General features: G+C 33.1%; 1 protein-coding gene across 1 annotated transcript in view; it reads left to right on the top strand.

Moving 5' to 3' along the window:
* Window positions 1-2,420: 2,420 nt before the first annotated feature.
* Window positions 2,421-15,058, top strand: part of LOC132757880 (cubilin-like) — a 32,501-nt gene continuing 19,863 nt past the window's right edge. The window contains exons 1-5 of the mRNA XM_060749373.1: window positions 2,421-2,706; window positions 3,968-4,097; window positions 8,039-8,212; window positions 10,068-10,193; window positions 11,917-11,964. Coding sequence (XP_060605356.1) covers window positions 2,597-2,706; window positions 3,968-4,097; window positions 8,039-8,212; window positions 10,068-10,193; window positions 11,917-11,964 — 588 coding nt within the window. The 5' untranslated portion in view covers window positions 2,421-2,596. The remainder of the gene's footprint in view (window positions 2,707-3,967; window positions 4,098-8,038; window positions 8,213-10,067; window positions 10,194-11,916; window positions 11,965-15,058) is intronic.

Here is a 15,058-nt window from a genome sequence, read left to right as displayed (position 1 = left end):
GATAAGATTGTCCAAAAAAGTTGGATAAGTTCCCTAAATAAATGGTTTAACTTAGGTTTTGTTTGTTTTTTGTTTGTTTTTTGGTTTTACGTCACATCGACACAGTATAGGTCATATCGCGACGTTCCAGCTTTACTGGTGGAGGAAGACCTCAGGTGCCCTTCCGTGCATTATTTCAGGCACGAACGGGCACCTGAGTAGAACCACCGACGTTCCGTAAGCTTGCTGGATAGCTTCCTCACATGAAAGAATCCAAAGTCCCTGTCGGGATTCGAACCCACAGCGGTGAGGGGCAAGTGGTTTGAAGTCAACGACCTTAACCACTCGGCCACGGACGCCCCTTTAACTTAGGTAGCACAGAGTTTAATTAACTCAGTCATAAGATGCAAAATAGGGGCCATGTAAACCAGCTTGAGATAACATTAAGGTATATTAATGCTAAAACAAGTGAAACCAACAAAAAATCAAGATTAGTTTTGTTAGTGTTTGTTGTTATTGGTGATTATGATGATTTAATGTTTATTGAAATATATGTAGTTATGCAGGCGAAAGCCTTATCCTGTGCGTATTCTTATAATTACTATTATTCTGCTGAAGAGTATAACGCTATATTTAATAAATTGTTTTTGTTTTTATTTTCAAATTAACATACGGTTAAACGTTTGTTGTTTCCATAATCTTGGGATCGATTGTAATATAGAATGTCTCTGTTATTCAAGACACATGAAGATTGTACATTTACATAATAAAATGTTCTGGATTAAGATATTATTTTATTAAGTAGGGTTATATATGTGCAATAATGATTTCATACATAATTGCGACTTTCGCTCTTTAGAAAACATAAAAAACTTCTTTTTCCACACTGATAGTTTTTATCTTCATGTTTTATGTATGCGTCTTGCTTTGTGAATTCGTCAACTTAATTTTTGCATTAGCGTATTAAATTTTTAATGAGTTTTGTAAGTTTGTATGACTCGAGTCTTTATCCTGGTCCAGTGACTTGGCCTTAAAACTTGCTAAAAAGCCTTATGCAATTGTGTTTTGTCTCATATTCGGGATTAATTAACTCAAGTTAGAAATAACCAGTTTTAGAGTTTACGATAGTGATTTAAGTCTTTGTCTTTAGCGAACAGCCGTACTTACAATGTGTGTGTACAATACGCGCAAAAGTCGTATCTTTATGACTCTTATCAACACTATACGTAACAAGGATTGTATCATGGCAAAATTGGCTTAATTATCCATGTATATCAATCTGATTAAAATCATGAACTTAAAGCAAAAACACCACAATATGTTGTCTTAGTGGTATTTTGAGCGAAAATATAACAAATAACAATGAAAACAATAGAGTTTATTAGTTTATTTCAGTCTCTTTCATATGCATACATATATACATAAAACATATTAAAAATTGATAAAAAGTACATATGACCATTCTACAATAGAATTATAAGAGACTATATCATGTATATACTTATCATTATCCCTTATACATGTTTAGTGTGTGTTTCGATGTTGATCGGAAGTGGGGGTGGGGAGTAACTTATATAGAACACGAAATACCGTGGTGATATTCTCCATAAAATGCAAGTCTCAAAACGGGTCCTTATCACCAATGATCTTAAAAAATAAACATTTTTCTCGATTTTTTACGCGATTTAATATCATACCCTAGCAACCGTATGCGCTTCTTCATTTCTTTCAAATCAATTTGATTCCCTATAAAATATATCTGTTCATTTGTTTCATTTCTTACCGTTGTGACCGTTTCGGTCATTGAATTGCGCAATTCTGCTCTAAGTTTTGCATGCATTTCTGTGCGTTATTCAGGAACATTTATACAGTGTGAAATGCCGAATTAAAATTTAAGATACTTTATTTCATTTTACCATGGTCTTTTAAACAGATTTGACATAGATTAAGACAATGTTTCGAATAGAGAATAATCACATTGAAATGATGATTATCTCTTCTAACGATACCTTAATTATATGATTATTACCACAAATTTATGTCAGTCTTCTTCAAGTATTACCATACTGCTATCTGGTTGTTTAGACACTATTATAAACTCAATGAGCAATAAAATAACGTAATTTTAATTTCATAACCCATGTCTGTTAGGCTTTAGAGTGGCACGGGGTATACTATATAACGCGCTTATCACCACTTGACATAGCCATACCGTTCCTACCCGCGACTGGTCCTGTAAAATAATGCATAATTAATTAGGGTAAGTCCATTATTCGTTAATTAGAAGGGGTGATTAGAATGGATGATAAAAATTAATTTGATTTCATGGTAAAGACGTTGTATGGGATTTCTTTTACATATGACATGGTTTGAATTTTGAATATCTTCTCAATCTACATGTCTCATTTGTGTTTCTTAAAGGGAACTCTTATTCTCTTTCAGTGTTGTTTGATAATTTTATTCGCGTGTTTTATAACCGATTTTCCGTGCTAACCCGAGAAGGAACAAATGAACTGGTCTAAAGATAACTGCGTTACGAGATAGATATTGTGTAGACTGAAGAGACGTAAAAAGAGGGGAGTTGAGGTAGAATCGGACAGTACAGAACAATTTCAAAATGGGGAACCGCCCCCTCGTTTCGTCTATGCTCAAGTTTTATTTATTATTTATACTTTTTAAAGAAACTTTTCAAAATGCCAGGAATAAAAGACAAATTCAGCCTGATATGTAAGTATTTTGAGTTATGAGGTATATTTTTTATTTAAATGAAAATTTGTTAATTATTCTGGATATTGTTTTGATTTTAATTACTGGTAAAGGGGGCATTTCTAATATATTATGTAGCTGAGATATCCTAGTGCGTAAGATAAAGTATATTCAATTTTCAAGAAAGATAAACTTTCTTGATTTTGTATTTGGAGAAAAATAATTTTTCAAAAGTGATTGAAATATTGTTGTTCATGTCACGGGCTATATTTCACTTTCAAAGGAAAAAGAAAGATTTGATTATTTAAACAAAACATATGTACACTGTTTAATAAACCATATATTGCTGTTTATAATTAGTTATTGAATGTGATAGTGCAATGAATAAATTATGATAAAATGCAACCTACAAGTGTTGTCAGTTGTCCACTTTTTATGCGCCGAAAATGTCGCAATTATAAAAGCATTTGAGCATTTTCTTTAAAAATGTCTTCTTCTTTATTTTGTTCTCCCGGATTGAACAAAAATAAAGTAGTGTCATTATTTCACGACAGTTTCAATTTCTGTAATAATTATTTTGTAATTCTTTTATTTGATGAAATTTAATTTTCGTAGTATTTTGCAAAAAAGAAAGCATTTGAATTGATCTTACATAACGGCGTAAATCTTGGAAAAACGCGTCTGCTAAAACTAGTTGCCTCCCCGACATTAACAATAATTTTATTTCTGTTTCTATCAATTTTGTGTTTATTCAACATATATTTTCGACATTGCTATAATGTAACAAAAACGGACTAATATACATCTACATGCCTTGTTATCTTAAATGCAATATAATCTACATGCTATACTTTCAAAAGGGCATCAGACAGTAAGAAGTTAGATAATATGTATTGTTACAAATTTAAATCATTTTCGCATTTGACTCAGTTTGCAAGGGACCTGATAGTTATGTATTGTAAGCAATTACCTCCCCTTTTTATAAACACGCGATTTGTACAGAAATTAATATTGCGCGGTAAATGTTTCGATGTTAGAGGTAATCAAATGTATATATTTTGTGAAGCTTACATGCAAAAAGAGATCCTATACATTCTGATTAAGATTTAGCGCTTGTATATAATTATATATTTGACTGGTTGTTTAAGGAGTTTAATTTGCAACAATATTTCTGTCTTAACTTGAAAAAGAGACCAGTAGTGAATACGGTGTGTATTTCATTTGGAACAGAAGAATCCCAGATTTTATGTAGAAGTAACTGGCATTTTTGTTTATATTTCAGGCCACGGATACTGACACAGAATGGTCATCTTGTGTTTCAGACCGGCACCAACCATAATATTACATTCCGAGCCACAAATGGTGGATTTGTAAATGTCAATGGTGATAACTTAGCTGTGATAACTCAAACAGTAAGTTAAGTTTTTACCTTCTTTAAGTTTAATCTAGTCAGACGCTTTGGGGTCAGATCCTGCCCCCAACAGGATCTGACCCACAGACGTCTGTGGTTTAATCTGTGTGTCTTAATTTATTCTATAAATCCTGAAATTGAAAAAAAACCAGTTCTATGTGGATCAACAGCCAAATTATGAATTTAAAAAGCTGTTGGATTTTTTCAACCATATATTTTATGAAAAATGAACATTTTAATGGTAAACATATGTATTAAAAGAAAAATAAAAGACCTAGGCTATCCCCAAAGACTGACTTTAAGTTGATGGATGGCCTTGCGTTCAAAGAGTCAGACAGTCTCCCAGCCCAGAGGTCATGGATTTAAGCCCTACTTTGTTCAATGTTGCCTCACGTTATGACACCAGTAGAGCAGAGATAAAGTTGTTTAAAAAGCTTCAAAAGCTTTCATGATAATCTTGTTGATACGGGGAAGTCAAAGGCCGGGACTGCAAAGCGGGCTTTGGCTTGCCCAGCTATAGACTACATGTGTATATTTAAAAGAAAATCAAATAAAATACAATTAAAAAATTATAGAATTCTATACCTGTCAATGAAATTTTCAGTGTCAATTCTAGTCTGGCGCCGCCATTTACAATGTAACTCAATAATAATAGGCAGGGTATTCCAATAACAGACATATGCAAATTTTCGGATTAATAATATTCGTCGAGTGTTCCGAGTGAAAATGGAAGCGTTGCATGAAATACCAAATGACACATTTAAAACAGAAAAAATGAATGATTTTTTTAACCAACTTCCCCGTTCATAGGCTTTGCCTAATTTCATATTAAAATGGACCATTTTACCCATCTTTTAAATGTTTGGTATAGGTCTACCGAGTCTTGGATTTGCATATTGATAGAATTCTATAGATCTACATGTACACAATGTATTATCTTCCATTTTGCCAAACCTGCTAGGGACCTAAAATTTATGTGCCACTCAAGCCAAGTAAGAATAAAAAGATATTTTTTCAAAGAAAGAAGAAGGCTTATTTAAAAAAAACAAAAAACAAAAAAAAACAAAAAAACAAAAAAACTAAGTTTTGACAAATGCAAAAAAACAAAGAAAAACTTTATTAGTAATCTTGTCAAATATTTTGGGTAATATCTATTTTACACAAATGGAAACAGAAGTCTTTTAACCATACTAGTATAAAGAAGGGGAAAATATGATTTTGGTGGTGTAAAAAATAAAACTGAAATAATACAAATAAGAATTGATATAGTAAAGAGTAGAAGTTGAGAAGGAAAAGATTGGGGAAACATAATGAACACTTTAAAGTTAAAACTATGCATAATTGCCCAAATTTGCCTGTTTTTGGAAAAACACCTGTCATTTTATATATACAATGTATCAACCTTTTTGAACGGCTGAAAGACATATAAAATGTATGTACAGCAATAGTTGAGAGCTTTTTAGGTGACAAGTTTTTTATGTTGGTCTTTTTTTTACAGTTGCACATTTTCTTAAAATCATCAGAACAAATTTAATGATTTTCTATGTTTTCATGTCTTTCAATGATACGTGCCTCTCATAGCAGGGGATATACCCTCCAAATCAAAATGTGTATGGGATTACACTATCATAATCATTTGAAGTCATGCTTTATTAAGACATCTGATAACAGACAATGCAATAAAGGATCTTTGCCTTTGACTCAGATATGTAATACAGTAATGAGGGTCCATCAGGTTTCAGGCACTGAGGGTATGGACCCCAGACTCAGATATACATTCTAGGTTCATTTAAATTAATCAAACCTGTATAACTTGCTAGCTACAACATACATGTACGATACCCATGCAGCAAGTACAGACCAAGATCAGCCGGCCCATCCATGCTGTCTGATCATAGTCTTTACCATTTGCTATTCAATCAATTCTTTTGAAGTTTCCCCTAAAAATTATAAATGGTTTTGTCCAGATTAAAAGATGGACCATTCCATTTTAGATATTTAGGATGGTAAGGTCTAATTGTAAAGATGTAAAGCCTTTATAAGATGCATCAAAAGTATGTTTATGTATACTGTTTATTTTGCATTGTCTGTATTTACATATATATACATGTATGTACACAATTACCATATTAAGATAAGATGTTTGTGAGGCCTTTGTATTTCTTAATTAAATAAATTGTTAATCAGTATTGTAGGATGAAGAGTATTTACCATATTGTTTCTAATTAGTATTCTCCCCTGGAGTAGTTTACATATATTGAAGAAAACTTTACTAATAGGAACATTAAGGTATTTGTTGTCAGTCTTCAATCCAAAGTCTAGTGTTAAATGTTAAAGGCACATTATGCGTCAGAATTGATTTTTTCCCTTTCTTTATAAAGGGCCAACATGATTTTTAAAACATTTAAATAAAGGTTTTAGACATTTTTAGATATTATCACCGGCTGAAAGTGAAATTATTTGTCATAAAAGCAGCAAAATATAAACAAAGTAGCATTTTGACGTCAAAACAAAATATCAAATCACTGTTACTGTATAAATTCAACAGAAACAAAAGATGGTTCAGGTAAAATTGGCCAGTGAGTATTTTTTTGAAAATTATAAACAGACGCCAAAAATAAAAACTATTGAGAAATAAAAAAAAAAAGAAAAAATTCTGGGACCTAATGGGCCTTTAATATCAAAAATTAATGGCAGCCTTGTGTGACATTTTTAGGTAAGACAAGTCTATTTAAGGAATTCACTAGGTTTAGGGTTAAAGTCAAAACAAATTAAAAGAATAGAAAAATTACTTTTTTCACTATTAGGTATATGAACATCTTAAACAAGTTTACATATAAGTTGGTTTTAAACAAAAAAACATCTTCACGCTAAAAAAATTTATTGTTAAGTATCTTGTGTTATAGAACTTTATGAGATAGAGATGAACAAACTTATTCAAGAAGAGTAATCATTGAATCTTTTTTTAAAGTAATGTACATGGTTAAGTCCCTTCAATTGAACCTTATTTTTACTCTTGAGTTTTACAAACTTTATATCTACCAAGTATTGCTTTATTTTCTGCAGAGATTTTATTCAAGTTGCATTCTGCATTACCTTTATCGTATCTAGTATTCTTCAGAATTTGAATACTCTTATGTTTTTTTCATTTCTCCTGAACACCATCAGACTAAATGTGTGATCTTGAGTACTGGTTGGAGAGATAAATCTGACACTAAATCACATATTTTTTTGCAATTATTTAATTATCTTTTTTTATATTTAAGATATTAACCCATTAGACAAAGTTCGTTTAAAGACTAAACATAACACTACAAGAATTATTTACGGAAATAGAAACTGGTACTTTTCATGGTCCTGATTGAGGTATCGAAAACATTGTCTTTTTACCCCACAACATTAGATAAAGTCAACTATCAAATATAGCATGAAAATCAACAACAGTCATTTATTTTTACATTTTATATAGCATCATCACATTTTATCTTACTTCTTGATTACTATAGGTGACCGTGTGCTTGTTTCTTAATCAAAAACATAGTTCAAACAAAAATATTTATCAAGTATCAGGGTTATCTATGTGTTGGAGTTATCTATCCAACCAGTATAGAGAATTCAGAGACATCATGGTTATCTTATATAATGTAATGTTATGTTATAAATTATACTTATATGTTTCTAATGAAACATATAGAATTTTAACATTCTCATGGTAACGTATTACAGTCCTCAAACCTTTCTTACCTAAATTATTACAATGGACTTATCTTGATTTGAATTTAAAATTGTGAGGGATTTTGATTAAAGAATTCATTAACTTAAGCTGAAAACAATAAAGAGTCATCTAGTCAAATCATATCCAGGCCGGCCTGGCTCGGTACTCAGGTGGCTGTAATAGGAAGGCTTTCAGATGCTCACTCACACTTAATTATATCTCCCTAGGTGAAGGATAACAAGTTGGCTATAGACCAGCTTCGTACCGCCCCGACGGCATCATCCAGCATCGAGACAAGACTGTCAAATATTGAGGGGCAATTGAATAACCTGCAGCCGACAGGAGCAGTACAAACACAACTGTTGACACTTGGTCATCGGATAGATTTACTTCAAGCAACAGTAAGAATTTGGCTTTACATTGTACACTTTTACTTTATATTTATGTGTCGTCTCAGAGTAGCAGCCTGTTAATCAAAAAACTTGTCCAGACTACTCCTAAAAAACTGCTGGTGCAATTTCATCCAAACTTTACAGGAATGATAAGTACTAAGTCTAGTTGTGCATATCATAAGCATTTTCCGGTTCAGTTCAAGTTCTTGTGCATATAACAGAGGATTTCCAGATGATTGATTTTTGTTTTTGAGTTATGGCCCTTGAATAAAAATGTGTTTTGTCCTGTTAATGATTTTTGTGTTTCTGATTACACAAATGCCATTGGCTATCATGAGGTGCAGATGTGATAACTGATCACTCTTGTTTAGAATGATAAATGGAGTATTAATTACAGTTATCAACTGTTGTGCGTATATGTCAATATCTTACTTGTTTATTTGTTTGGTTTATATGTTATGTTAATATGCTTTCCAACTTCTATATCAGTTTATATAAGCACTCATCTCTTTTGAAAATTGTCAGTATCAATAAACAACTTGATATTTATTTTGCAACCTTTGATAAATATCAATACATTCTTGGTAAATCAGTATGAGATATCCTTCCCATTAAAAATGTTGCATTAACTTACATATGTATAACATGTTGTTAGATTTGCCAATTCATTTCTTTTGTTTCTTCTGTCCATCAGTTTGTATGTAATAATCTGTTGTTTGTATGTTAATTATCTGTAAACAACTGTAACCTATGTTCTAAACTATAAAGCTTTTCTGTTCATCAAAGCTGAACATGCCCTAGGTGTGTTTTGGGATCATACACTGTCCGCCACTCATCCCTCAGTACTTATAGCATAATTATAGTATAATTCATTGATATCTTGTTTGAAACGTAACATGGCGTAGAGCTAGTCCCTACTGAAGTTCAGTAATTCATGTTCCTAGGGTTGAAAATACCCCTTCCCTGGCATGACAGTATTACATACTGTTTTTCTAAGAATGAATCTTAGGTTTTACTTTAAGTTTAATAGCCAGAATCATCTTTCCTGTTTTGGCACCATATGACCTAAATTGTGTGGTGCGCCGTAGAACCAAGCAAAGGATTTTTGTCAAAATTGCCTTAAAGGTTGAATATGATTTTAAAACTATGCTAGGTATCAGCATGAAACTTTAATACACTTTTATCATGACATTACTAGGGGCATTAATTAGCCTGACAGCTTAATTTTAGAGTTATACCCCTTTTTAATACATAAAATTTATAAAAATTGGTTATTGCTTTTCATTTCCCTTCAAGGGAGACACAGGCAAAATTTTCATTTCTTCGTTTTGAATTTTTCATTCATTAATCTCTAAATGTCCTTAAAATGAATACCCTAGGCAGTCTTAGGAACAAAAGATTTCCCCTTATAAAGAATAAAATGGTGGTTTCCTAATTTGACCCGAGTGGGTCAGGTTAGAGAATAAAAATTTCACATTAGTTGTCACAGTGACCTCTGGAAACGTTACAGAACATGTCAAATGAATGACCTAGGTTTGTTTTAATCATACAATATCAACAATATCTGTAATTGTAACTAAAATCCAGGGTTTGTTCAAGTCACATGACTAGTTTTATAACTACTTGGTGATACTCTCGGCAGTGAAATTGTGTTCAACATATATACAATGAAGATATATTTACGCTTCAAACCCAAAATAAATAGAATTTTTACAGAAATTCATGCTGGGACTTTTACAAATATCATTTTAGCGTAATTTGAGATAATTTTTATATTTTTGTCATTAATTTGCCCGAGTATCCCTTTAACAGACCAGCATTAATTTTGTCAGTTTCATTTGCAATACTTTGATTCTATTTATAGCTTCCAGCAAATATTGAGACGAGGTTGACGCAGATTGAGAATGGCCTAAGCAACCTACAGTCAACAGGAGAGGTTGCCAATCTTATTACTGATCTAACATCTAGGCTCAGCAGAGTGGAAACCAGGGTATGATAGTTAACGTTCTCCAAGGTTCAATTAAAAAAATTGTTCATTGCATTTTATTGTTAAAAGGTAATTGTGTATTTATTGACCTCATTGAGTTGTTACGGTCTTTGGCATCAAACCACTTGCCGCTGACCACTGTAGGCTCAAATCCCAACAGGGAATTTGGGCTTTTTCATGTGAGGAAGCTATCCAGCTAAATTATCGAACATAGGTGGTTCTATTCAGGTGCCCATTTAAGCCTGAAATAATGTACGGAAGGGTCACCTGAGCTCTTCCTCCTCCATTTAAGCTGGAAAGTCATTATATGACCTATACTGTGTTTGTGTATTGTGAAATCAAACCTAAAAAAAAAAGTTTTTCTTAATGACCAATTTCATAGACTCCATTTTGAATAAGTATTTTGTGCAATTCTCAAACAAACATTCCCAATCTAAACAGTTTTGTTAAGTTGGTTGTTGAATAGCTTTATGTTGTATAATGTGTGAAGTTCATTTCAGTCTTTTGAAATACTTAACTTACTAAGCTCAACTTGATAACGAAAACTTGAACATAAATTTTACTTTTGATTAATTGATACATGTACTTAAATAAAGAGAATTTTCAAACTAGCACCTTGGAAGCAGCTTTTAATGGCAGCTTCCCATGGCATGCAAGTGACCGCTTTGAGCAGCTATGTTTGTAAGGATTTTTTTCTTGGATAATCTAGAACGACAGTTGTTTGCAAGTGACTACCATCTAGTAGTGAATGTATCTTGCTAAAATTATTTAGCAATTGTGCAAATTTTCAAGGTATTATTTGGTTTGTTTGTTAAGTATCTTTCAACTTTGTTGAGGAAATTTACAAGACTAGAGATATTAAAGTAAAGAATATGGAGTAAAAAGTAAAAAATGTTGTCTTCGGCGACTGTATTCCTGCCAGACACCAGGTACATTGTCATGATTATCTCTAAAAATAGATTTTAAATATTATTAAAAGATCAAAAAATATTTTTGATAGGCTTGATTTTGATCCCGATGGATAGTAGAGAATTTGGCATGGTTAAAAAACTTATATAACATATATGTAGTGTAGTGAAAATGATATTTTAAACATTTACCTGACAGATTTGGTATTGTTACAAAGTTTGGAAGTTTGAATGTTTATTTGATTTAGGCGTCTGTCACCACATTGTTAAGGTTATTGACTTCAAATTTCTTTCCGCTCACCACTGTAGGTTTGAATCCTGCCAGGAACCTTAATTGGATTGTGTCATAGGAGGAGGCCATCCGGCTAGCCTACGTAACGTCGGTTGTTCTACTCAGGTGCCTGTTCGTTCCTGAAATAATGCACAGCTCTAAGGGCACTTAAGGTCTTTCTCCACCAGTAAAGCTGGAAAGTTGCCAGAAGCCCTCTTCCCTTTTCTGTGTTGGTGCAAGACCCAACCATCAAAAAAAAATTATTTGTTTACATTTTATGTTCTCAAATTTATTTACCAAATGTAATTGTTTGGAATTTTAATTTGATGGACTGACTATTACAATTCAGTAATGATATTAAAGCTTGTTAAGAAATAGAACAAACAGGTACTTTTTTGTTAACAGTAACTGTTAATTATTCATTGTGTTTTCTTTAATGTGTTTCAAGTTGATTTCTAAATGTCCATAAAAGTACATTAGAATTTTAAAAATGGTTCATGTATCTCAATGTTATGTCAGATGTATAATTACTATCATTTTATGCCAGATAACGTCACTGGAAAATGGAAACGGCCTTCAGCAAGTGTTGTTCAGGGTAAGTTTTAAAGGTCAAGGGTCAAAGATGGTAGAAGGTCATGTGCAAAATATATCAAGGTACAAAGGTCAACTGTCCTACTGTGTGAAGGTCAGGTATCTGAAATAAGGCTAAGAATACAAACATGGCAAAAAAGGTTTATATTGAAGATAAAGTTATCAAAGTTGCTTAAATTTTAAGTTTTTGTGTTCACAATATTTTATTCTGTTGCTAGGTACGTCGACTGCGCTCCAGTAGTTCACGTCTTCGAAGAGTCAGAAGAAAAGTATAAAATTTTAACGTCTGCTGCATGAGTCATAACTGCTTTTGTCTTTATTTTCAAGAGATAAAGTCTGATTTTTGAGTCTTGCATGCAAAAAAGTATGTGCATGATTAACTTAAAATGTATGCCTGCACATAAAAAAGAATGAAAGGCAAGATAATATTGATGAAATAAAGAAATTGCAAGTAAAAGACAAAGAAATATAAGAATGTTCTGGGTTTTTAGCTCACCTGTCACAAAGTGACAGGGTGAGCTTTTGTGATTGCTTTTCGTCCGGCGTCCGTCCGTCGTCCGTCCGTAAACTTTTGCTTTAAATGACATCTCCTCATAAACCACTGAGCCAATTTCATCCAAACAGGAATGTTCCTTTGGTGGTCACCTTTAAAAATTGTTCAAAGAATTTAATTCCATGCAGAACTCTGGTTGCCATGGCAACCGAAAGAAAAATCTTTAAATATCTTCTTTTAAACAACCCTAAGAGCTAGAGCTTAGATATTTGGCATGAAACATCTTCTAATGAGTGTCTACCAAGTTTGTTCAAATTAAAGCCCTGGGGTCAAAATTGGCCCCGCCCCAGGGGGTCATTGATTTTCCCTATATGCATATAGTAAAAACTTAAAAAATCTTCTTTTAAAGAACCCAAAGAGCTAGAGCTAAGATATTTAGCATGAAACATCTTCTAGTGAGTGTCTACCAAGTTTGTTCAAATAAAAGCCCTGGGGTCAAAATTGGCCCTGCCCCAGGGGGTCATTGATTTTCCCTATATGCATATAGTAAAAACTTAAAAAATCTTCTTTTAAAGAACCGTAAGAGCTAGAGCTTAGATATTTAGCATGAAACATATTCTAATGGGTGTCTACCAAGTTTGTTCAAATAAAAGCCCTGAGGTCAAAATTGGCCCTGCCCCAGGGGGTCATAGATTTTCCCTATATGCATATAGTAAAAACTTAAAAAATCTTCTTTTAAAGAACCCAAAGAGCTAGAGCTAAGATATTTAGCATGAAACATCTTCTAGTGAGTGTCTACCAAGTTTGTTCAAATAAAAGCCCTGGGGTCAAAATTGGCCCCGCCCCGGGGGGTCATTGATTTTCCCTATATGCATATAGTAAAAACTTAAAAAATCTTCTTTTAAAGAACCCAAAGAGCTAGAGCTAAGATATTTAGCATGAAACATCTTCTAATGGGTGTCTACCAAGTTTGTTCAAATAAAAGCCCTGAGGTCAAAATTGGCCCTGCCCCAGGGGGTCATAGATTTTCCCTATATGCATATAGTAAAAACTTAAAAAATCTTCTTTTAAAGAACCCAAAGAGCTACAGCTAAGATATTTAGCATGAAACATCTTTTAGTGAGTGTCTACCAAGTTTGTTCAAATAAAAGCCTTGGGGTCAAAATTGGCCCCGCCCCGGGGGGTCATTGATTTTCCCTATATGCATATAGTAAAAACTTAAAAAATCTCTTTTTAAAGAACCCAAAGAGCTAGAGCTAAGATATTTAGCATGAAACATCTTCTAATGGGTGTCTACCAAGTTTGTTCAAATTAAAGCCCTGGGGTCAAAATTGGCCCCGCCCCAGGGGGTCATTGATTTTCCCTATATTGCATATAGTAAAAACTTAAAAAATCTTCTTTTAAAGAACCCAAAGAGCTAGAGCTAAGATATTTAGCATGAAACATCTTGTAGTGAGTGTCTACCAAGTTTGTTCAAATAAAAGCCCTGGGGTCAAAATTGGCCCTGCCCCAGGGGGTCATAGATTTTCCCATTATGCATATAGTAAAAACTTAAAAAATCTTCTTTTAAAGAACCCAAAGAGCTAGAGCTAAGATATTTAGCATGAAACATCTTCTAATGGGTGTCTACCAAGTTTGTTCAAATAAAAGCCCTGAGGTCAAAATTGGCCCTGCCCCAGGGGGTCATAGATTTTCCCTATATGCATATAGTAAAAACTTAAAAAATCTTCTTTTAAAGAACCCAAAGAGCTAGAGCTAAGATATTTAGCATGAAACATCTTCTAGTGAGTGTCTACCAAGTTTGTTCAAATAAAAGCCCTGGGGTCAAAATTGGCCCCGCCCCGGGGGGTCATTGATTTTCCCTATATGCATATAGTAAAAACTTAAAAAATCTTCTTTTAAAGAACTGTAAGAGCTAGAGCTTAGATATTTGGCATGAAACATCTTCTAGTGAATGTCTACCAAGTTTGTTCAAATAAAAGCCCTGGGGTCAAAATTGGTCCCACCCAAGGGGGTCATTGATTTTCCCTATATGCATACAGTAAGAACTTAAAAAGTCCTTTTTTAAAGAACCCAAAAAGCTACAGCTAAGATATTTGGCATGAAACATCTTCTAGTGAGTGTCTACCAAGTTTGTTCAAATAAAAGCCCTGGGGTCAAAATTGGCCCCGCCCCGGGGGGTCATTGATTTTCCCTATATGCATATAGTAAAAACTTAAAAAATCTTCTTTTAAAGAACCGTAAGAGCTAGAGCTTAGATATTTGGCATGAAACATCTTCTAGTGAATGTCTACCAAGTTTGTTCAAATAAAAGCCCTGGGGTCAAAATTGGCCCCGCCCCAGGGGGTCATTGATTTTCCCTATATGCATATAGTAAAAACTTAAAAATCTTCTTTTAAAGAACCAAAAGAGCTAGAGCTAAGATATTTAGCATGAAACATGTTCTAATGGGTGCCTACATAAAGTATGTTTAAATAAAAGCCCTTGGGTCAAACTGGCCCCGCCCCGGGTGTCATTGATTTTCCTTATATGTGTATAGCAAAAACTTAAAAATCTTCTGTGAAAAAACCCAAATAGCTAGAGTTAAGATATTAAGCATGAAACA

The sequence above is a fragment of the Ruditapes philippinarum genome, unplaced genomic scaffold (assembly GCF_026571515.1).
Source record: "Ruditapes philippinarum isolate M1 unplaced genomic scaffold, ASM2657151v2 ctg1771_1_1_1_1, whole genome shotgun sequence".
In the NCBI taxonomy this organism is placed as follows: Eukaryota; Metazoa; Mollusca; class Bivalvia; order Venerida; family Veneridae; genus Ruditapes; species Ruditapes philippinarum.
The sequence above is the reverse complement of the archived record's forward strand: the minus strand, read 5'-3'. Positions and strand labels throughout refer to the sequence as shown.